Here is a 24,643-nt window from a genome sequence, read left to right as displayed (position 1 = left end):
AGACACCCAAATCTTTACGAGTGTTTCAAATCATTCTCCAAGTGTTTTAATAATTTTAATACAAATATTAGGTGCCATTTGTTGAGTATTTACTGGATGCCAACCACTTTATATGCATTTATGTCAATTTATATGAGTGCTACTTGATATAAACAATGATCACATACATTCTCTCAACCGTTCTACAACAACCCTTATATGATAGGCAGCCCCCCCATCTCCCTTCTCTAGTTATGAGCCTCATTTTACAGACAAGGAATCTGAAGTGAAGAGGAGGTCAAAGGACTTGAACAAAGTCACACCATCAGTAAGTATAAGGCCTTCAGCACTCCTTGCCTGTCCAGTTTGGTTACAGCTCTGTCATGTTCAAACAAAACTCTTAGTGTTCTCTTCACCTACTCAAATCCAGTTCTTCCAAACATATCTTGGCTACCTCTCTAAAGATCAGCTGCCAGAGAAAACCCTGCACCTAACAATTCCTAGCCCATAAGGCAGCCACCTAATCCTTAGGAAGCTGTATCCATGGTAGACCTCAATTTGACCTTGATTCTCTGTAACCAAATTGTTCAATAAATTTTTACTGGTTAAACTAGTAAAAGAAAAAAAAATTATAACCCAGGAAAAAAGTTGTTACACAGCTGTAATTAGGAAGTCTATCCATGCCACAAGGAATGGATCGTGTCAGGCACATTTACATCCATGACCAGAAACACTGTTTGACTACTTACCATGTGCCAGACAGCGCTGGAGGGGCTGAGGAGATAAGGAAACTTGATAGACAAAACCCTTCCCCTTATGGAACTTACATTTAAGTGAGGGGAGAACAAATAAGTAATAAAAAATAAAACAGTTTAAGATAATATAAGTAAGCATGATACGCTCTAGTTCCATCCATGTTGTCGCAAATGGCAAGATTTCATTTCTTTTGATGGCTGCATAGTATTCCATTGTGTATATATACCACATGCTTAGCGAAATAAGTCAGGTGGAGAAAGACAACTATCATATGATCTCCCTGATATGAGGAAGTGGTGTTGCAACATGGGGGCTTAAGTGGGTATGAGAAGAATAAATGAAAGAAGATGGGATTGGGAGGGAGACAAACCATAAGTGACTCTTAATCTCACAAAACAAACTGAGGGTTGCTGGGGGGAGGGGGTTTGGGAGAAGGGGGTGGTATTATGGACATTGGGGAGGGTATGTGCTTTGGTGAGTGCTGTGAAGTGTGTAAACCTGGTGATTCACAGACCTGTACCCCTGGGGATAAAAATATATGTTTATAAAAAATAAAAAATTATATTAAAAAAAAGTTGAACAGTGTCTTCCGTACTCCATTAAAGCGACATCAAAAGGCAAAAAAAAAAAAAAAAAAAAAGATAACTATAAGTAGTATAAGGAAGAGAATGCAAGGTAAGGGGGATTAGATAAAACAGGAGAGGAAGGAGAGGTCTTCTGGACTGGGGGTAGGAAGGCTTTCTGAGGTGGGCTTATTTGAGCAGAGGCCTGAGCCAAGAGAAGGAGGAAGCCAGCCAGCCACCTGTAGATCAAATTTATTGAACAGTTTGGTTGCAGTGGGTAGAGCAGGCTTGGAGTCAGGATGCTTGGGCATCCTGGAAAAAGACAAGAGGGCCAGTGAGGCTGGAGTGGGATGATCTGAGATGATGTGAGAGGCAGGCTGAGATCAGCTAATACTGGCTGTTGTGGACCACAGTTCAGAATTGGATTTCATTTATTCCACCAACAGTTCTATGGAGTACATGGTATTTGCAGAGGAAAATATTGATGTCTAAAGTGATTATACAACTTTCTCTGCCCTTATGAATTCTCACCTTTTAGCTGTGGAAGTTTCATATTCTATATTCTTGCTATCAAATGAAAACACAGGTCAGTTAAGAGGAAAATGAAAACGATGGGGAAGAAGAGTCCATGCTTCCCCCTCCCCCCTATCCCTCACAAAGAACAGCTCTTAAATAGTGCTAAATGAGTAGAAATCTGAATGAGGGCTCAGGAAAATAAACACAGTGTTCAACCTTCTCTGGCCATTGCAGTTCCTTTGCACCTCCCCAAAACTAGAAATACCATCCCCAAAACTGCTATCTCCTCCATCCCAGTGACCACTATTTACATCACAGATATCCTTCTATGTCCAACCACATTAACAGTGCCAAGAAAGCTTCAGAAAACAGGGAATCTTGTTGCCTGGCAAAGCCAGGTAAATACGTCAATTCCAGTCTAGTCTAGATAGTCCCTGTAATAATCCTGTACTTAGCAAATACAGCTAGGAAGAAAAAGAAACCACAGAATTTCATAGAAGATATTAATAACAGTCCTGACACTAAAATAAAAAGGACTTAGAAATGTGTAAAATACTTAGGCAATGCTTTCAATCAGCCTTCTCCAGGAATTCATGAGGGCTGACCCCCTGAGAGTTACCAAGCACAGACAGGGTCTACAAAGGCAATGTAGTACCAAGGTTAGGAGTTTGGGCTCTGAAGACTGCCTGGCTTCAGAAGGTGTCAGAAAGGCTTAATAGGGTAATTCATGTAAAACACTCAGTATAATGCCCAGCATATACGAATAACTAAAAACCAAACTGTTATTATTATTACCGTTATTGCACAGATAAATAAACCCCAGACCCTGCATCAAAGACGTGAAATAAATAACATGACTAAGAAGACTATTGCCAAGAGCAAACTGCAAGGGTATAGGGAAGTCAGGGCCGCATATCTGAAAACATATTTATTGAGCACATACTCTGGACTCAATTCCAGTGGCTTGGAATATAAATGAGGTTGACAATATGACCTATGCCTTGGAGGAATTCACTATAACTTCCTTGCACCCATGGATGGTTCCAAATCAAATAAGTAGTTCATAAGCACCCATGTCTAGTGTTACACAAAACACAAATGAAGTTTCTGGTTTAAAAGATAGCTCATAACCCTCAGGTTGTTTTTCAGAGTCCATAGTCTCTCATGGTGGGAGGTTGGTGGAGCCAAGTGGTGGGTATTAAGGAGGGCACGTATTGCATAGAGCACTGGGTGTGGTGCAAAAACAAGGAATACTGTTACACTGAAAAGAAATAAAAAAAAAAGAAATTAAAAAGAAATATAAAAAAAAAGAAATAAAAAAAAAAGATAACTCATATTGCATGGGCCACCAGGTGTGGTGCATAAACAGTGAATCTTGGAACACTGAAAAAATAAAATTAAATTAAAAATAAGTAAGAAATAAAAGATACCTCTGGGATTAAAACATACAGCACATGAAGGTAGATAAGACTCAACCAGATGAAAGAGTAGGAAAACAAGCTAAATGTGAGAAGGTGTGGGGGCAGGGTATAAATGTTGCAGAAACCAGAGACTAGAGAGAATAATGGGGGCCAGAGAGATCTGGAAGGGCTTTATCAAACAGGTGACAGAAAGTAAGGTGTCCTCCTCAGTACAGTGACTAGGTCGCCATCCAAAGCAGGCAGTCTTCTTAGCTAGTAAAAATGGTGCTGCTGTTAAAGAAATTGAAACATGACACAGAGGTACATAAACAGAACTTGCATGAAATGAAATCAGTTTCATATAAGACAGCAGGATGGAGTAGAAAGAGCATGGACTTAGAGCCAAAAGGCCTCAGTGATTACTGTCTGTGAAATCCTGGATAAAATTACTCTTTCTGAAATAAATAAATGTTTGTGAATAAGCGAAATAAATAGAAATTAAATTACCATACCCGGTTTAAATCAGGTACAGCTCTATGGACAACAGAACCACTCTACGATCCTAGCAGAGAAAATATCTATGAAATGAAAAAGGGATTACTTATAATTCATTTCATTCCAGGGAGGATTTCATCCTTTTGGGGAAAACTTAGCTGTAGACCTCCATTTAAATCCATAGCCCTCTCAAATGAATACCTGCAAGAAGATCCATGGATTTCACACAACCACACATGTGATGTTCAGAAATACAACTCAAAACTCACCTCTTGATCACCTATTATGTGTCAGACACTGGGATAGGCACCATGTAAAAGATGAAAAAGATACCATTTCTGTTCCTGCGCCCCTTTGGAGTTCCATGCTATTCTAACATGATGCCAGTGGAAGGGTCCACTACCCACTATTAGTACAGACTTTAACCCCTGAAACTCCAGCCATTGGTTCTAGGTAAGTCTTGACTTCTCCCACTAGAGAGCCTTTCAAAAGTGTAGAAGATGGAGGTTTGCCAACTCGTCTGCGCTGCCTTACCCCATCTCAACCATCCCCAAACCAGTCCAACTGGACTGTTTCCCAAACAGATTCCTTTCCCAAACACATTCCTTGTCCTCTCATGTTTACTCGTGTCTAGTTTTTTTTTTTTTTTAAAGATTTTATTTATTTTTTTGCGAGAGAGATAGTGAGAGAGAGCATAAGCAGGGACAGGGGAGAGGTAGAAGCAGGCCCCCTGCCAAGCAGGAAGCCCCCCCCGCCCCATGCAGGGCTCTACCTAGGATCTTGAGATCATGACCTGAGCCAAAGGAAGACACTTAACCAGCTGAGCCACCTAGGCCCCCTGCATGTCTAGATTTTATTTCAGAAATTTAATTCAGAAATTCATTTTCCCACCCTCATTTCTACACAATCCTAACCACCTGATTAAAAATAACACTCCCAGGTCTTTCTCTGCTAACCTGTGTTATATTATTTAATAGTTCATTAGCTTGTTATTTATATGTCCCACTGGAGTATAAGCTGTATTCTCAGTACCTACCACAGTGCCTGGAGAAATAGGTATTCAATCAATTTTTTCAGAATAAATGATAAAACATACAAATTCCATATCACTTTATACCTTTCTGACAATACCTTTCTCTTTTGACATGGTAATATTTTTATGCATACTTATATGTATAAATATGTCTTCCCTATATGGCAAGAAATTTCTTGAGGAGTTTGTCTGTTTCACCTTTGTATCCTCTGATACCCAGGATAAAGCATTTCTTTGGTTAATGCCTGTTGAATGAATAAATGATGCTGTCCCTTGGTTAAGACCTGCGGAATAAATAAATAATATGATCCCTTCCTTCTCAGGTTTCTTAATCTTGACTTTGTCACACCTCTATCTTAATCCTCAGAAATATGAACATATTTGGTTGGTAACATGGAAAGGTTTAGGACCCTTTTAACCACATTTCTGCTGCTTATTTTTAAGAACTACACTTGACCACCAAGTTTGAAGGTTATTTTTCCCCCATCTAAAAAACCATTACTTGGTACAGCTTTAGTAAACAACTATCAATTTCTCGGGGGTAAAAAAGTGAACCAAACCTTTAAAAAGCATGCACTCTTCTAGAGTGCACCAATCTCTGCTTCCTGTGGGTATAAGCTATTTTTATCAGGTGATACTGCGATATTCCTTTTCAACACATGATATTCACTCTTTCAAGCTGTTCGGCCCTGTTCTATTTGGTTTCATGTTACATCAATGAGACAGTTTGAGGGAAAAGGAAAAATGGGACATGCTATATTTAGTAGCACCACTAAAACCCTAAATAAAAACTACCCAATCTACAACCAGGACCCCACCTTCCAACCCCAAATTAAGGCCAATTAGAAAATGCCTTTATCCAAAGAGTATTTTTCCTAAGAATGTTAATTACAGAAATTCATTTGCAGTGTCTCTCAAAGTTTAAGGATTTAAAAGTCATACATAAAAGTCATAGAAGGGCCAAAAGATTATGATATGTATTTTTTATTTTCATAGCATTTTTACTCTGGGAAGTATCACCCTAATTATATTTTAAAATGATAACACATCTGGTTACACATCTGGGCATGCTGAGTTTGAGGTGGTCATGTGACAGCTATGAAGCACTGATTAACAAGCACTAAGAAGAACAAAATTCTGGAAGATCTGGGTTGGAGTATCAGTGTCTCTCCATAAAGGTAGAACATGAAACCATGAGAGTAAATAAAATGACCCTGGAAGGGTCAGGAGAGCAGTAGGTAGAGGAGGAAACCTCACTGTCCAAATGTTAGCAATCAATGTATGTTGGAAGGGTAAGAAAAAGATTTCTTTCTTTTTTTTCTTTTATTAACATATAATGTATTATTTGCATGAGGGGTACAGGTCTATGAATCATCAGTCTTACAGAATCTTACAGCACTCACAGTTTTACACAGTCTTACACCACTCACCGTAGCACATACCCTCCCTAATGTCCATCACCCTGACGCCCTATCCCTCCCCCCTTCCCACACACTTCCCAGCAACCTTCAGTTTGTTTCCTGAGATTAAGAGTCTCTTATGGTTTGTCTCCCTCCCAGGGCCCATCTTGTTTCATTTTTTTCCCTCCGTTCCCCCCAGGACCACCCTGCCCACCTCTAAATTCCTCATATCAGAGAGATCATATGATAATAGTCTTTCTCTGATTGTCTTATTTCGCTTAGCATAATACCCTCTAGTTCCATCCATGTCATTGCAAACTGCAATATTTTGTTTTAAGAAAAAGATTTCAATGGAAGTATGTGCCTAGCTCCTAGTAAAGGCTCAAAAATACTTAACTCACAGTCTCATTATAAGACTCAGGACTTTCAGGCAAAAAGTCTTTGCAAGTTGCAAACCATGGTACAAATATTTGTTTTTATTATTTCTAGAAGGAATGTAAAGGTAGTGTGGTAGAGCAACTGTAAAACTGGCCACAACTTTCAACCATCCTTGTATCCATGCCCTATGCAATGTGACTTTGTAGATCTGACTACCAGGAGATGTAATCTATTTCCCTATACCTGGATCTGGGCTGGCCTTGTGATTTGGTTTGGCCAACAGGATGAAGCAAACATCCACTGTGTCAGTTCTTGCTTACTTTCACTCTGTCTTGGATTCATGCCCAGCTGTCATGTGAACAAGCCTTACTGTCCTTCCAGAGAAAGAAAGACTACATGGAAAACGGCCCAGTGAGCCCCATCAAGGCCATCCTGGAACAACAGCGTATAGCCCACTGACCCCACTTGTGAGAGACTCAGCCAAGATCACAGAGCTGCCTACCTGCCCTAGAGCTGACTGCAGAGGTATGAATGAGCACAGGTGACATCAAAAGAACTGCCCAGCTGATCTGTGTACCCATGAGCAATAATAAACACTCACAGTTTTAAACCACTTAGTTTTAGAGTAGTTAATTTTACAGTAATAGGTAACTGGTATAAATAACAGTAAAAAAACTAGCCTATCAGGAGCCTTACTATGTGCCTGGCATTATGCTAATAAGCACCTTAGAGGGGTTGTTTCGTTTACTTCTCACAATAACTTTATGCAGTAAATATTGTTATTCCCATTTTATAGATTGTAAAATTATGGTACACAGAGTTTAAGTTAACTTGTCCACTGCTGCACAGCCAGCAGACAATGGGGCCAAAATTCATATCAGGCAGTCCAGCTTCAGAGCAGCACTCAATCCCAGAAAGAGGATCTTCTACTTAATCCAACAAATAAGTAATTTTTCCAGTCTTTTCTATGATAATTTGCTCTACCCTTTTCCTGTCCTTCTGATTTTTCCCACAAAGAGCCAATTCTATGAAGAATAACAACAGCAGCAGTGATTTCATTTGCTGATACTTTATCTCATTTGATCCTTAAACAAACCTGTGAAGTTTGTGTCATCAACTCTGTTTTAAAAAGAAGAGAGAATAAAAAGGTATAGGGAGCAGCTCAGAGAAATTAACCTATCCCCTACATCACACAGCCTGTGAGCAGTCTAGCAGAGCTGTAACTCCAAGTCTGATAGCTCCAGAGCCCAGGCCCATGCCGCTCTTTTGAACCATCCTGGGATTCTCCAAGAAGTTCAATCTTTCCTGCAGTTCATTTGCCTGTGGCCCCACTATTTGTTTAGCAAGTACGTACCAAATACCTCCTATGTCTCCAGCCACAAGACTGGCTCTTGAGGAGGCTTCAAAGCAGTTAACTCCATATTCTCTGCCTTCGAGGAACTCACAGTTAGTTGGGGATGCAAGACTGAAATTTACAAAAAGTTATATGGTATAGTAAGAAATTGAAGAGATATTAGTGATTGTCAAATGAATGGAATAAATAGATTCCAGAGTTGAAAGGAAAGTGAGAGAAACATGGACTGACAAGGCCTCACATGGGAGGGACCATGAAGGACGCCCAGGATGGGAGTTTCCTGTGGGACCACAGTCTTCTGTTGCTATAGGTATGTGATTTTTGTCACAGGATTGTCATGGTGATTATATCTTCAAGATATCCATGTGGTGACTCTTCAAATCTGGTGGGTTTGGACAAGGGAAATTCTTTGTAAGGGAGTAAGAAAGACTCATCTGAGGCGTGTCTGGTGGTCTCAGTCATAGAGTATGTGACTCATGATCTCAGGCTGTAAGTTGGAGTCCCTGTTGGGTATAGCGATTACTTAAAAAGAAAGTCTTTTTAAAAAAGAAGAGAAAAGACTAATCTGAGAGTCCTAACATCCAAAACTTGGAAGGGCTGATAACTGGATTCTGGAAGCTTGAGGCAAGTATCAGGTCATGACAATCAACAGATCCAGAAAACAAAAAAGAAGTATAAACATTGTCTAGACCAGTCCCACTGGGTAATAAAAGTGATGGAGAAAAGGACCAAGAAGAAACACAAGCCTTGCTTAATACATACGAAAGGTCAGCAGCTTATGTCAGCTTTTGGGGGCCAGGGAAAAATTAGCTACCAACAAAACACCTGCACATGGGAAAACTCAACCTGTTTCACTTCCAGATAATTTTTTCTGTTCTCAGTATCTAGGAGAGGCCCTCCTGGTTCTGACACAAAGTTCCCAGGATTTCCTCTTGCCATCTAAGACCTTGAACTCTAGAATACGCTGGTTATATCACGACGCTTGCATTATCTCAGCACACCTTGTTTTATCACACACCCATGATGGTCCTGACCTCTGGAGCTTTGCAGAGGGCCCTTCCTTCTACTGTGTCTCTCATCTCCTCTCTGCAGTTTACCTAATCCTGTTTCCATTCTTCCATTAGCTAATCCCTATTTTTTCTTCATCCTTGGTTTGAACCTTCGAGGTTGGAACAGAGGTAAAACAGAAAGCTCTGTGGGAAAAAACCCACCATAAATGAGAAAATAGGCTGAATGGGATCATTGGTTCCTGCTACAGTTGGAGGTTCTAACTGAAAGCTACATTTAACAGTACAAATAAAGGAAAGATGTCTGATAACAAAATAACTCTTACTAGAAGCCCAAGCTACAATATCATGGGATCCCTACAAAAGTAGATAGACATAAAAAGAGGAAAGTGCGGGGTGACTGGGTGTCTCAGTGGGTTTAAAGCCTCTGCCTTCAGCTTGGGTCATGATCCCAGGGTCCTGGGATCAAACCCCGCATTGGGCTCTCTACTTGGCCAGGAGCCTACTTCCCTTCCCCTCTCTCTGCCTGTCTTTCTGCCTACTTGTGATCTCTGTCTGTCAAATAAATAAATAAAATCTTTAAAAAAAAAAAAGGAGGAAAGTGTTTCACTACTGACCAGAGAGAGGGGAGCACCTGAGATCCAGAGATAATGGAAAATGGCAACAAACTCAAACTGGCAGGAGAAAGAACAGATGCTCCAAGAGGGAGGTGGACAGTGGTTAGGTGATGAGATGAGTGTAGCAAGTCTTAGTAGTAGATGATTGAAGATGCTGACAAAGGAACAGAAATCTAGAGATAGTGGCCATAGAGGAAGCTGATAAACCAGAAGGTCTTATCATGCAGGTGTTTCCAGTAGTGGTGGTAGCATAGTGGAAGGGTATGGGCAGCTTTATAGCAACAAATAGAACAGCACACAGTGGTCAGGAAAAATGGTGAGAAGGAGGCATCAGAGGAATAGAAAAGTAGAAATGTAGATAGCAGGATATATTATATGATCATATTAGTAATAATGATTAAAATATTGAATTTGTGCAACACTTATTCAACTATCAAGCAACTATCAATGGTAGGTGTTATTTCATTTACAAGAAAAAGGCAGCTTTTGAGGATGCCCACAGAGACTTAAGAGAGGGACAGAACTGACAGCATGTCATCCGGTACATAAATACACTGGACTTATTGACAAAGATTTAAAGTGACCTCATCTAAGATCCATGAATTAGAGGGACCTGGGGGACATTCAGGTTGTATTTGTTTAGATCCCAATTATCCTGCCAGAATGAAAATTCCTTGAGGTCAGAGACTGTACCTCTCATTCACCTCTATGAACAGTACTGAGCACTGTGCCTGACACACAGAGGGCACTCCATAAATATGTGTTGACAGACTGAATAAACAAATGGAAGGATGGATGGATGCATGGATGGATGGATGAGTGGATGAATGGATAAAAATATCAGCCCAACATATCTATATCATAAACAAGATAGGAAGTATTTGTCCATGTTTGAGACCAAATTTTAAAGGAGCAGAAGTGCCTCCTGTGCATTCTCTTCCAACATCTCTTTTCTACTCACACGTTGAAATGTTCAAGGTTTGGGAGTTAATCGTCCAAGCAAACAAATGATTCTCCTCATTCATTGATTCAACAGACTTCTGAGCTAGTCATGCCACTAGGCAACACACACATGGACAAGCAGAAGGCAAGTAGTAAACATCAGCTAAGGCAGGTATGAGATGGTAAGACAGATGGTTCCCATAAGAATACAGAGCAATGGGCACCTGGGTGGCTCAGTAGGTTAAGCCTCTATCTTCGGCTCAGGTCATGATCTCAGGGTCCTGGGATTGAGCCCCGCATCAGGCTCTCTGCTCAACAGAGAGTCTGCTTCCCCCTCTCTCTCTGCCTGCCTCTCCACCTACTTGTGATTTCTCTGTCTGTCTGTCTGTCTCTCTCTCTCTCTCTGTGTCAATTAAATAAATAAAATCTTTAAAAAAAGAATACAGAACAATCAAGCCCAACTCAGTTTTGGGAGGTCAGAGAACATGATATACATCCCAGATGAGTCTGGTGGCATGGGCTAGAGGAATAAGAGGAAGGGGATGTCCATACCAGGGGTAGAGGAAGTGAGAAATGACACAAATTAGGTTCCCCCCTTCTAGACTCTCAGGGCACCCTGCACACGTCTCATCATTGCACTGAGAGCAAAGACTGAAACTGCCTGCTTATTTTCCTTGTTTTATCTACTAGACTATGGGCTTCTTGAGATAGGGGTCTATATTATACAGTTCTTTATTTCTAGAACCCAGCAGAGTTTCTGCCATACAAAGAATATTTAATTGGATAGATAAGAACTTTAGAATGGGGAGGTAACATACCATAATGGGTGAAGAACAAGATTAAAGACATTGAAAGCCATTTAGCTATGAGACCTTGAGCCACTTCTCTGTGACTTGGCTACCTTATCTGTAAAATAAGGACAGTAATAATACCTACCTGTATCACTTCTATCCTCCCAGAAGCTGACATTAAACAGGGTCAGGCATGCAGGAGATTTATCAGTTTATTGCGAAAATATAGGGAGAGGAAGTAGAATTTGAGAGGAGAGTCAGACCACGATAAAGATCAGACAAATGCTTGGCCATCCCCTAAGAGAGTTCTGGAACAAAGATTTCCAACAAGAGAAGTACCACATTAGGCAAAAATGGTCTGGCTCTAGATCTCCACCATGCTCAGTCAAGGGCTGGGGCATGCCCTAAAGGTGCTGCCTTTAGAGGCTGTCATCTAACTTCACTCCTCTTGAGAGAAGTGAGTTCTCTCTTGAACAGAGGTCTGAATGGCACACCTCCACAGTGGCCACAGTGCTGTGAGATTCCATTGGTTAGTTAATACAGATAAAACACTTAGAACGGTGCCGAGAAACTCAGTGTGTAGTATTAAAATATTTGATTTTACTGTAAATTCTTTGCACAATTACATGCAACTGAAAAACTTCAATCTTTTTTGGGAATTATAAATTCAGGTGACTGTAGGGGCTAGTTAGGAAACATGTATACGTTGGTCTGAGTGAAATAAAAGAGAGAAAGGGGCCCATGGTCTCTATAGTGTACCTGGAGTGTATACACCCTGCTTAATGGTATTAAGATTAAACATGATATCAAAGAAAATGGCAACTATTAAATCCTGGCTAAGATTCAAACTTTGAAAACTAAATTTGTATATAATTTTATTAATAAACAGAAGCTATTATACAAAGATATTATCCATCATTTTTGGCCATAGATAGATAAGCAGAGCATCACAGGGATTCTGCTTTTCATAGTCCATGTTGGTGAACGTGGCCTCTTTGAGTTATGAGGGATATTACAATCTCAAAAGGCATTAGGGAATATTGGGGTTTCTTCTGCATTTGGTTATTACAAGTTCTGATACTTTTTACTTATGGAGATGCTCTGCTGGATATTAAACGTGTTTATTTATATTTTTCCCCAATAAGAGAAAAAGAAGAAAAATCACCTTGAATGTATAAATCATGCTTAAGTACTACAAGGCATTCAAGGTACCTATAAGAAGTAACCAGACAGCTTTGTCCAGCCAGACTTCAAGAGATGGAATAGGTCAAAGTTCTGGGCCTGTAAAGGCATAGAAATATGAGCTCACAGGTCACAGGGTTTTGAGGGATGTCTGAGACTTGACAAATGACAGGGGGAATACTACTGCTGTAAATGGGATCATGCTGGTAGCAATGCCATAGTTAGAAGAAGACCAAGTCTAGCATATCCTCAGCTACAGCCTGCCTCACCCCTCCTCAACATGGTAATAGCAAGACACTGCTTCACAAACTCCTTTGTCACTGCTTCTGGATCTTGGTTCTGACCCACCTGTCGAGGCAAGTTGCAATTCTGCCACCAGTGCTCACTCATGACAACTACAAAAAAGGCAAAATCATTTATGAGTCCCAACTGGGGTTTACTGATGAGCTCTGAGCGGCTGAGGAGAAAAGGAATGTGGATACCCCAGTTATACCTATATCATACAGCTTCTACTGGAAGTCAAGTTTCTGACATGTAGATTGCAGATGCCTATATGAGAGTCCTTTATGACACACGAAAAGTTCCTAACAATTTCTGAACTCTGAAAATTCTAGGATCTTCAGAAAGAGATTTGACCAGGGCACCTGGCTGGTTCAGTGGGTTAAAGCCTCTGCCTTTGGCTCAGGTCATGATCCCAGGGTTCTGGGATCAAGCCCTGCTTTGGGCTCTCTCTGCTCAGCAGGGAGGCTGCTTCCTCCTCTCTCTCTGCCTGTCTCTCTGCCTTCTTGTGATCTCTGTCTGTCAAATAAATAAATAAAATCTTAAAAAAAAAAGAAAGAGATTTGACCACTTATTGTTCTTTTTTTTTTTAAATTAACATATAACGTATTATTAGTTGCATAGATAGAGGTCAGTGATTCATCAGTTACATATAACACCCAGTGCTCATTACATCATGTGCCCTCCTTAATGCCCATCACCCAGTGATTCTCATCCCCCCATCCATCTCCCATCCAACAATCCTCAGTTTGTTTCCTATAGTTAAGAGTCTTTCATGGTTTGTCTCCCTCTCTGATTTTGTCTTATTTTTTTTTCCCTCCCGTCCCCTATGATCCTCAGTTTTGTTTCTTAAATGCCACAAATGAGTGAAATCATATGATAATTGTCTTTCTCTGATTGACTTATTTCACTCAGCGTAATACTCTCTAGTTCCAACTGTCTAGTTGCAACCATCATTGCAAATGATAAGATTTCATTTTTTAAAAATTTGTAATTCTTTTGATTTTTATTTGTTTTTTAAAATTTATTTTCAGTGTTCTGGAATTCATTGTTTATGCAAAACACCCAGTTCTCCATGCAATACGTGCCCTCCATAATACCCATCACCTGGCTCACCCAACCTCCCACCCCCGCACCCCTCCAAAACTCTCAGATTGTTTTTCAGAGTCCATAGTTTCTCATGGTTTGTCTCCGCCTCCAATTTCCCTCAACTCCTTCTCCTCTCCATCTCCCCATGTCCTCCGTGTTATTTCTTATGCTCCACAAATAAGCTTATAATTGCACTGAATAGTATATGACCGGCAAACTTGAGGACACATGATAACTTTTATTTCCATTATGGATCACAGTATAATATTTTTTAAAAATAATTTATCAAGGTGAAATTTACGTAATATAAAATTAATCATTTTAAAGCGAACAATTCAGAGGCATTTATCACACTTGCCACGTTGTGCAATCACCACCTCTGTCTAGTTCTAAAACATTCCAATCACTTCAAAGTAAAACCCCCTTACTTGTTAGGCAGTTTCTCCCTGTTCCCACTGCCATCTCTAGTCCCCAGCAACCACCAATCTTCCTTCTCATTCTTTGGACCTATCTATTCTGGATATTTCATATAAGTAGAATCATGTGTCACCTTTTGTGTCTGGTTTCTGTCACTTTTTTCCGTGTACTGTGGAGGTTCATTCATGTTGTAGCCTGCAAAAGAACTTCTTTCCCTCTTGTAGTTGAAGAATATCCCACTGCATGTGTATACAGAATTTGTTTATCTCCTCATCCATTGATGGACATCTGGGCTGGTTCCACCTTATGGCTATTGTGAAGACTGCTACTATGAACATGTGTGTACATGTATCTGAATGACTGCTTTCAATTCTCGTGGGTATCCACGTAGGAGCAGACCTGTGGAGTCATATATTTATTCTATATCTAACATTTTGAGGAACTGGCTAACTTTCCCACAGTTGCTGCATCATTTTACAATCCTACCAGCAATGTACGAGGGTTCCAATTTCTCCACGTCTTCGTCAACACTTCTTCTTCTTCTTATTTTGTTATGGCCATGCTAATAGATATGAGGTGATATGTCATTGTGGTTTTGATTTGCATTTCACTAATGACTAATAATGTGGGACATCTTTTCACATGCTTTTTGACTATTTTGAATTTAAGTGACAGTCAGGGATATAAATTATTAATTTATATTATAAATTATAAGTTAAAATTCAATTGTGTATGGGACTTCCAAATGCAAAAAATACAACCAACGTGATGGTTGAAAAGATACCTCCTATGAGCCTCACTAAGTTCGTCCATGTACAGGTAATGATAACCACACCACAACCTACTGTCTTAGTTTAGTGTTTTGTTTTTTTTTCCAAACATTGATTGTTAAAATGAGTTTCCATTTCAGAAATCTTATCTTCAAATCAGAAAAATACAATGCTTAAGAAAATATAAGTTTCACATGGGTGGTAATTTTTATCTATATCGTTCTCCCTATCTGAACAAGGCATATACTAGGCACTTAACTAATTAAAGAAATAAAATTGGCTATCTGGACCCAGAGACTGAAACTAAATGTGGACAGTAAGGTAGAAGGACAGATCTACAGTAATTCTTCAGCATTCTTCTGCACAGGTCCACTAGGTAGATGATGATGCCATAAATCAGGATAATAAATACAGGAACAGGAACACTTGTGATAGAGACATTATCTCAGAATTCTTACCATTAGTTCAGAGTTCTGTTTTTACTCATTATTCTTCAATTTTCATGTTCCTTTTATACCACTCTTTCAATGCAGAAAAATGTAAGAGAAAAGTGAAAGGGTTCTCTACAAACACTGCTACTCACAAACATTTCTCACCTTAATTTTTTGTGGTTTGTTTTTTTCCCCCCATATGTCCATTCCTGTCCTCATCCCTACTGAATGCCAATCCATCCCATATATGTACAATTTTCCATAGAGAAAGACTTTTATGATAGTCTTTATAGCACTGGTTATCCCAATTTGGTTTGGCAAATTTATTAAGTCTCTTCACTATCTTATGAATTTAAAAATGTCTCCTATTGAACACAACCTATCTAGAATAGCAGAATAGCAGGCCCATTGTGATTCCATACAACAACATTTTATAAGTAGAGAACAAATCACTAAATTTTTGTTTACTCTGATCACCTCTCCCTTATAAAGTGTGATTCTCCCATTTCAAAGATTGGAAAAAACAATTCACTTTTTAAAATTTGATAAAAATGTTTTGATGAAATTATTTTATTATTTCTTATTTATTTATTTGTTTATTTATTATTTATCATATTTTATTATGACAATATTCTAACCCTTGTATAATTTACACCTCAAAAGAATAGATCACATCTTCAGAGGACAGAGAAATTTTATTTCAACCCAAAATAAGGGTGTCCCATGTATACTAAAGTTTCTTGAGCTCTGTCCTTCTGCCATATGTCTCCAAACAACATAGTAATTAGACTTCAAATTACAGTATAGTATTACAGTTAGTATCATTTTCCCCTCATCAAGTGATTGTATGAGTGGAGAGGGAGAGTTTGTAGTACAAAACACTCACTTGTAATACAAACTTGGGATCTGACTTCTATTATTACAGTTATGCACCAGGCACTTTCAAGAACACTAGTTCCAATGACCTGAGTAAGATCCTCAAAACTGCTGCTTCCCAGATGACTCTTTGTTCAGAAACTCATGCTGTGAGAACTAAAAGATCTTTAATATCAGAGATGTAGGGAAAAGATGGCCAACTAATCTTCAGGGGGGAAAGAAAAAAAAGAAGAATCCCTTCTATAATAGCAGCAGAACAGGCTAACACAGGTCAACTACAGGTGTCCGAATATTGGGTAAGAGACCAAAGTTGTATGGAGTCCTATTCGGGCCTTTAGCAGCAAAAACACAACTCCATGGCAAGGACTCCCTGTATAGAAACTCTAGTTGATGACAACCCAGAATTTTTGCTTTTTATTTCTTCCTTACTACCACCCTCACCTTATCTTTCTGACATTTTAATTCAAATCAGTAAAAACAACTTTCCTTATAAAAATGTTGGTCGAAAGAACCTTACACTGAGTCATTTGCTCAATAAATACTTGTTGATCGTCCACTAAGTACAAGGCTCCAGAACTCAGGGGATACAGTGATGAATAAAGTCTAGTTTCTGTCCTCAAGGACTTTGGCTTTTTTCCTCAGATGTGGCAGCTCTGCCTGAGGGGTCCACAAGGTTTCACATGATGATTTCCAACAGAATTCTGATGTGTAAATGATTCTCTTGGCAGATGCTAGGGCTCAGGGGCAAGGATGGTTGATATTGTAGGCAGAGAGGACAACAAATGCAAGTCAGCAAAAGCAAATATGAAGCATGTTTGGTTAACTGCAAATAATTTAATATTGAAGCAAGTAGAGGATTTCAATTGGAGAAATGGATGGCCATGAGGTTAGATATAAGGGTAAAGATAGTTGGAGAAAGACAAACTAATGAGCGTGGGCCTCATCCTGTGGACAGTGGGGGACAGGGAATGACAGGGTCAGATCTACAACTCAGAGACAATGTTTGGTGTTGGTGAACAGTTGGGAGGGAAGAGACAGGAAAGTAGGACAAAGAGTAAAGGGGATTTTATGGCAGACCAACAGAGAGATGAAAGGGAAAATCACAGATTATTAACTATACACACTCTCCCTATTTTTCATCACCATGAATAACCAAAGGCAAACAGTTTAATTGCTTTCTTTCTTTTTCTTTTTTTTTTTTTTAAGATTTTATTTATTTGAGAGAGGGAGAAAACATGAGCAGGAGGAGGGGGAGAGGGAAAAGGAGAAGAAGACTCCGTACTGAGCAGGGAGCCTGAAGCCAGGCTCAATTCCAGGACCCTGAGCCAAAGGCAGCCGCTTAAGCTTAACGGACTGAGCCACCCAGGTGCCCCTATTTCCAAGCTTTTCTTATGAAGATATGACATGCTACAGGTTATGTCTATTCGTTTGGGGGCAAAAAAGAGAACAGTATTTCTTCCTAAAGAGTCCTACTTTTTGCAAAAGCCTTTCCACATTTAAGGAAATAGCAATACATAATATCCCATATAATACACTTTTAAATGGAGACCAAAATAGAAAGGTTTCTCAACAGTATACACCAGTTGGAATATATTTACAGAGGTATGTTTAAAATTAATTGCACCAGAATCACAAAACAAGAATTCAAGTCCCTACTCTGTCATTTACCAGATTTCTATCATTGGGCAAGTCAACTTCCCTAGGTTGTCATCTTGAAAGCTATGTCTCAGTGAGGGCCCCAGTCAGGAAACAGAAGGCATACACAAAGAGTAAAATTAAACATCAAGGGAGATGAAGCACCCTGGGCCAGCAGGTTTGGAGACCCTTTGCTATCCCTTAGACTTTAGAGAACCCAGAGAGAGAACTATAGCTGTAGGATGGGTAGGGACTATGACCTTCACACACCACTGCTAACCAATAGCCTAGCAGAGTGGCACCTGCGGGAATAAATACCCGGACCTCTCCTTCTGCCCTCAGATATGCTACTCTACTAGCTGAGTTCTTCCCAAAGGATCTTACCACTAGCTGAATCCTTCCCAAAGCAAGAGGGCAGTGGACCCCAGTGATGCAATCTATGAAGGTCAGCCTCCAAGGCCACAGAAAGGTTGTGGAAAAGGATAGAAAGTAGATCTAGAGGACAAATGGAAGACACCTAGTCCAAAATGTAATAAGGGCTACTACAGTGGACTACACATATATTGTTGTGAGGGACAAATATATAAAAATACTTTGTAAACTGTGAACAAAATATCCAAATATGATAACTATGAGATCTAGCCAATAAGAAGTAAACAAGAAAGATTAATGCTATGGTATGGGAATCCCGAGGTTGACACATCTCAAGCTTTCAAATCAAGAAAATCCTCTACACTAGAATTTTTTCTTTCTGGTTAATGGTTCAAATCATGAGGACAAAAACCAAACTGAAATGGAATTTTTCAGTACCAAACCTTTAAGTCTGAGTGAAAAACTGACTCCCTAGTGAAGTCAGTGTGACAACAGTCTGGCAAGACTCAGTCAACTGCATGCTGGCATCTCCATGTTAGTTTCCTGCCTTCCCTTTTCCCAGCTCCAATTCTAACTTTTGCTGGCACCAGAATCAGCAACAATTCTAGAGCCTATTCCCTTTTCTACTGAGGTTCAGGACCAGTTCTTAGAAGCACCAATTCATTTACCAAAGAAACATTCAGCAGGCATTTGCTGTTGTGCTTAATATATAAGTTAATCATCTATTTGCTTATTAGTGTATGATGAACTGTAATGCTATTTATTCAACATACAAAAATTATAATCCAATTTATAATCTTTTTTCCTTCTCATTCACTCTTCTCTAGCCTACACTGTCTTCCTTGAAGTTCCTTGAAGCCTTCTAGGTACACCCCTGCATTAGGGCCTTTCCTCTGGCTATTCCCTCTGCTTATTCTCCACATAGTCATGTGGCTAACTTCTTTATTGCCATTAAGTTTGTTCAGGTACCACCTTCTCAGTGAGGCCAACCCTATTCAAGATCACAATCCCCCACCCAAGCTCCTGATACCCTTTATCCTAATCTACTTCTCCCCTCCCAATCCCCCCCCTCATAGCACTTATAACCTTTTAACATGCAATATAAAGTACTTCTTTATTATGGCTGTTTTAATGCCTACATCCCCTTGCACTCTTGCTGACAGAGATATTTGAATTTTGTTCCCTGTTATACCCCAAACACCTACAACTGGGCCTTGCGCATACTGGACACTCAACAAATGTTCATTGAATGAATGAGTCAGTCAATCATCAGATCAGTCTTGTGAAATGAGGCTCAGTGATATCAGCAAGTTTTTGTTAATGGAAAATTTTAAAGTAAAAAAAAAAAAAAAGCTTTGTTCGCATTGAATTTTAAATCTAATAGCCTCATCTCAATTATAATTTGTTCCAAGATTTTTGCTCATAGGTGAAAACTGATATAAGTGATGATTAATCCCCATTATAATTAAATGTAAAAGCTGTAATGTTTCTAGTAAAAGAAATACAAGATCAAGCATCAAACTGGTACTATAGATAATAAATGTTTATAATTAACACACTGTGGATAACTGTAAACTCTGTCATTACACGAATAAAATGTAAAAATTCCTAAAGCAACTGGGAACTCCTTGGAAGCTGCAATGTCAACACTAGCCACTTTGCCAGTTGTTCAGAGGCTGTGCAAATTAGTAACACACATAATGCATTTGAGAGCCATTTTTGCCAACATAAGTTTAGAGAATTTTTTTCTTTAGATAAAATATCACATCCTGATGCATGAACATAAGGAGCCAAGATGAACCTCAAACTGGTAAGAGAAATAAACCATGAAGTGGGCAGGTTAGGTAGCTCTAAGTAAACTATCTCTAGGCTCTGATTTGAGAAATAAAGGTTGCTTGTGCATTAAATTTGGGTCCATAAATTCATGACTTGAATATGTAGAAAATATGTATTAAGGGATTAGTATAATTATTTTGTTGCAAAGATAACCTGGAAAGTCAAACAAAGGGCTCAGAAGACAGAACTAGGTATTAAAGTATAAAAGGGGTAAATGATTTCTTTCCAGAAAGCCAAAACTTCATCACCCAAGTGTTATAAAGCCAGAAAGATTAGGAAGACACTGTATAGCTATCTTTCTCAATCAACGAAGGACATGATTTTTAGTGGACCCAGTCACAGATTAAACCCAGCTTAGACAATGACCGTAACTCTGCCTCAGTTGTAATTGACCTTACATGTAAAATGTGTGTGTGTGTGTGTGTGTATACCTGATGGATATGTTTGGGTTTCTCACTGCAGCAGGTGACTACAACATTTAAATCTAAATTGAACTGTTCTATAACAAGAGTCAAAATCTGACTTGTTTCATATTCTCTGTGCTAAGCTATTTTGAAAGAACCAATAAAGCTTTTTACTAGATACCATGTGATGTAGGCTGAATTGTGAACCCCTTGCCCCCACTGCATTCATATGTTAAGGTCTTGAAACACCCAGTACCTCAGAATATGACTATTTGGAGATAGGACCTTTAAAGAGATAGTAATTAAGGTAAAATGAAGTCATATGAGTGGACCTAATTCAGATGACTATTGTTTTTATATGAAGAGATGATTAGGACACAGACACACAGAAAAGACCATGTGAAGACAGAAAGAGAAGGTCATCTACTAGCCAAGGAGAGAAGCTTCGGAAAAATAACTATTTTTCACAGCATCTTTATAGTGAATTGTCATTAAAACATGCATAATGTTGATTTCTGACATCCAAAAAACAAGAATATGGATATATCAATTTTTTAAAAAAGATTTTATTTATTTATCTGAGAGAGACAGAGAGATAGAGACCACAAACAGGGGGAAGGGGCAGAGGGAGAAGCCAACTCCCCACTGAGCAGGGAGCCTGACACACTGACCCATGCTGGGTACCCTGTATGTATTAATTTTAATAATAACAGCTAGAAAATTAGCATTTACTATGTGCCTGGTACCTTGCTAAAAGCACATTAGGTATCTCATTTAACTCCAAACAATATAAAGAATGTACTGAAAGCAAAGAAAGGGATACAAAGTGACTATGACCTTTCAGAAACTGTGTTTACTGAATGGGTATATTATACAAACAAGCACCACTGGATCAAATAAAACATTTTAATCTGGTTTTTAAAAAGCTATTTAGTGGGGCGCCTGGGTGGCTCAGTAGGTTAAAACCTCTGCCTTCAGCTCAGGTCATGATCTGAGAGTCCTGGGATGGAGTCCCACGTCAGGCTCTCTGCTCGGCGGGGAGCCTGCTCCCCCGCCTCCTGCCTGTCTCTCTGCCTACTAGTGATCTCTGTCAGTCAAATAAATAAATAAAATCTTTTTTTTTTAAGTAAAAAACTATTTAGTAAAAACTAATACTAAATGTAAGTTTAAATATCATCTCAGAATGAGCCAATCATTCTTCTCCATAGACCATCACTCCTGACAACAACCCGAAAAATGAGAACACCTTCTTTCTCTTTCCTAAGACCCAATATGAACTTAGGAAGGAAATATGCTCATATGCAGAGGGGTCTCTGGAAATGAATTCCTAGATTACGCAGAATTAGGCTGGTATGTCAACTGCCACCTCCCAAAAGATATGTACTTAACACATTTGGAGGTTAAATTTTTAAATTATCTTAATTGAGATGTAATGTACATACAATCAAATGCACAGATCTTAATGGCTCAATTTGATGGGTTTTAAAAAATGGATATACCCTCTTAATCAACACCCCAGTCAAGATATAGCATATTTCAGTCACCCCAGAGAGATTCCTCCTGCCCTTTTGCAGTCAGTTTCTCTCTCCAACCATAGATAGGTAGGTAGGTATTTTTAAGTAAATACAGTAGTAGTGCTGGTAATAGCTACTGCTTATGGATCGTTAACAATAGGAGTATTTACTAAGTGCCTACATGCCAGGTACTGTACTTAGTGTTTCTTTTTTTATATACAGAGTATTTAATTTAATTCCCATGTTAAAGGTTGGTATTATTCTCCTTGGTCTATTGGGAATAAAGGGGGAGGGGATGGTAGGACCAAGAAATTAATTATGCAAAGTCAAAACTAGGAGTGATGGGATCAGACCTGAACCAAGAATATCTGAATTAGAATCCCTTATGCTAAATTATATTTCCTCTACACAAACAGTAAGTTGTCTGTTAATTCAAGACACACACTACGTAGCAGAATTAGTGAAGTCACCAGCTCTAAATCACAGCTCCACCTCTATTACAATCACATTCAGGCAGTGCATCTTAACAAGCAAGCAATGGTTTCAGGGTCTAGCACTAATGATAAGTAAAGAGGATTACTTACAAGTTCTTTAACTGAAAATCTGCATTAAATCCCTGATATATTTCTAAAGTAGTTGGGAAAAGGGGAAAATCCTCTACATAGGTGGGTGCGTCACAACCCTATCAGCCCCAAGGAATGGTTAGTGCCTTAGAAAATTAATGGAAGGAATCCAACCATCCACTTGTTCTTAGTCAACCACAGTGCCACAGCCCACTCCACCCAGGAGCCACAAGGAAAGGCACTGTGCAGCGCTGCACTGTCACTTTATTAGGGATGCAGGCAAACATCTGGATTGAACCTTTTGATTCCTCATTATATTAATTTTATTCAGTTTAAAATTCTACCCACTCACATTTACAAAACACTTCACACAGACTACTTCCCTCATGAATGAAGCTCCATTCACATTTCACTTCTATTCTGAAATGACTGAGGTTAAAGCTTGTTCAGTGTCAATTTGCAAGTATTATAAAATATGAAAAAGACTAGGCACACAAACGCAGGAGAGTAAAGTGAGGCAGCCTCTTTAAAGGGGTTCTAGTAAAATAAAGCAGTACAGGTAGGCTTTCAGGATCCCACAAAGATCCTGCGGAACAGCGTTATAGAGGCAGGTATTTGAAACCCCAGGGGAAAGATTTTACCAGAATTACCACCCTTGAGAGGTACAGGCTAACACCTTGGGAATCAATATGACTCACTTCCCCCCCCCCCCGCCCCCACCACACCCCCCCGGAACCTACAGTTGTTTTCTAGAAGCCTCTCCCCTCGGTTTCCCTGGGGTCTACCTAAGTCCCTTAACATATGCTGCGGGGGGGAGAGCTTCGGTCCCTTTTAGCAACGAATTCGACTCCGGCAAGTTCAAAACCTGAGGACGTGTGTTCACTAAATCCTGAACGTTTGACAACCCCTAGCCCAAAGAGAAACAAAACCCACAAAACACAAGACAGACCCTACCCAACACCCGAGTCTCCGTTTTGGTCGGTTAACCAAGAGCACTGCTTAGGGCAACAGACGCGTCCTCTCATCTCAACCAGAAATATCTCAAGCCCAGGTCCACAGCGCGCAGTAATGGGGGGGGGGGTGTCGGAGAGTGAGGCTTCTCAACAATTAGCGGGAGTCACACAGACAGAGGGGCCCCCAGAGGATCCGCGCCCGCTCGCCCAGCACCCTGGGGCCCTGCAGGCTCGAAGCCGCCCGGACTTTTTGGCGCCACCAGCTAGTTCAGCAAAACCACTCCGAGGACAGCTCGGGAAAGGCGCAGAGGGGAGTGGCACAGGGCGGTGGCTTCTCCGCGCGGCAGGGTCCACAGTCGCAGGAGAGGGGGCGCGCGCCCACCCAACTTTCGGTTGTCTTCTCTGAAGCCAAGGGAGTTTCGGGAGGCCAGCGGTGTATTGACCGGAGCCCAGCCGGAAAAGAGCCTCCAGATGGGAGGGGGAAGGGTCGCCGGGAGTCCTCCAGCCAGAGGTGCGCCGAGCGATTCCCAGCTACAGGGGCTCCCACTCCCTCCCTGGGAATCGGGGCGGCCGGGGTGAGCGCCCGGAACGATGGAGTCGCGGCCACGTGGCCGCGCGGCCGCGGGCGACCGTGACAGCGGGTGGGCGGGGCGTCAGGGGCACTGGGCCGACCAGAGGCGCGGCTACCTGGTTCTTGAGGCGCATCTTCCTGGCCGTGCAGTCCGGCGGGAGGCGATGGAGGCGGGACGCGATGCGGGGAACAGCGCGCGGGGGACGTCCGCGGAGTCGCACCCGGCTGGCTGGCTAGCTCGCTCGCCAGTCGAGCGCCGCTTGGTCGCTTTGCCACCCCCGCCGCCGTCTCTATCGTCAACCCCACGGTCGCCTCCAGGGGGCGCCCCGCAGGAGAGCCGGAGGACAGGCCATTGCCAGTCAGGCTTCCATCCTGGCCCTGGCGCTTGACCTAGAGTCTATGCTGAAAAGGTGAATGAGTAAAACTTCTCCCTTTACTCCAGTACTGTTACCTGTGCTTAAATTTTAAGTGAGGTAGCTGCTTTGCGGTTCATGTCCACCGACACCATTGGGACCACTGT

General features: G+C 40.5%; 1 protein-coding gene across 1 annotated transcript in view; it reads right to left on the bottom strand.

The window, feature by feature from the left end:
* Window positions 1-24,356, bottom strand: part of ELAVL4 (ELAV like RNA binding protein 4) — a 143,623-nt gene extending 119,267 nt beyond the window's left edge. Inside the window, exon 1 of the mRNA XM_059137441.1 lies at window positions 24,240-24,356. Coding sequence (XP_058993424.1) covers window positions 24,240-24,257 — 18 coding nt within the window. The 5' untranslated portion in view covers window positions 24,258-24,356. The remainder of the gene's footprint in view (window positions 1-24,239) is intronic.
* Between the last annotated feature and the right edge of the window lie 287 nt (window positions 24,357-24,643).

This window comes from Mustela lutreola, chromosome 10, assembly GCF_030435805.1.
Source record: "Mustela lutreola isolate mMusLut2 chromosome 10, mMusLut2.pri, whole genome shotgun sequence".
In the NCBI taxonomy this organism is placed as follows: Eukaryota; Metazoa; Chordata; class Mammalia; order Carnivora; family Mustelidae; genus Mustela; species Mustela lutreola.
Note: the sequence above shows the minus strand (reverse complement) of the source record. Positions and strands in the feature narration are given on the sequence as shown.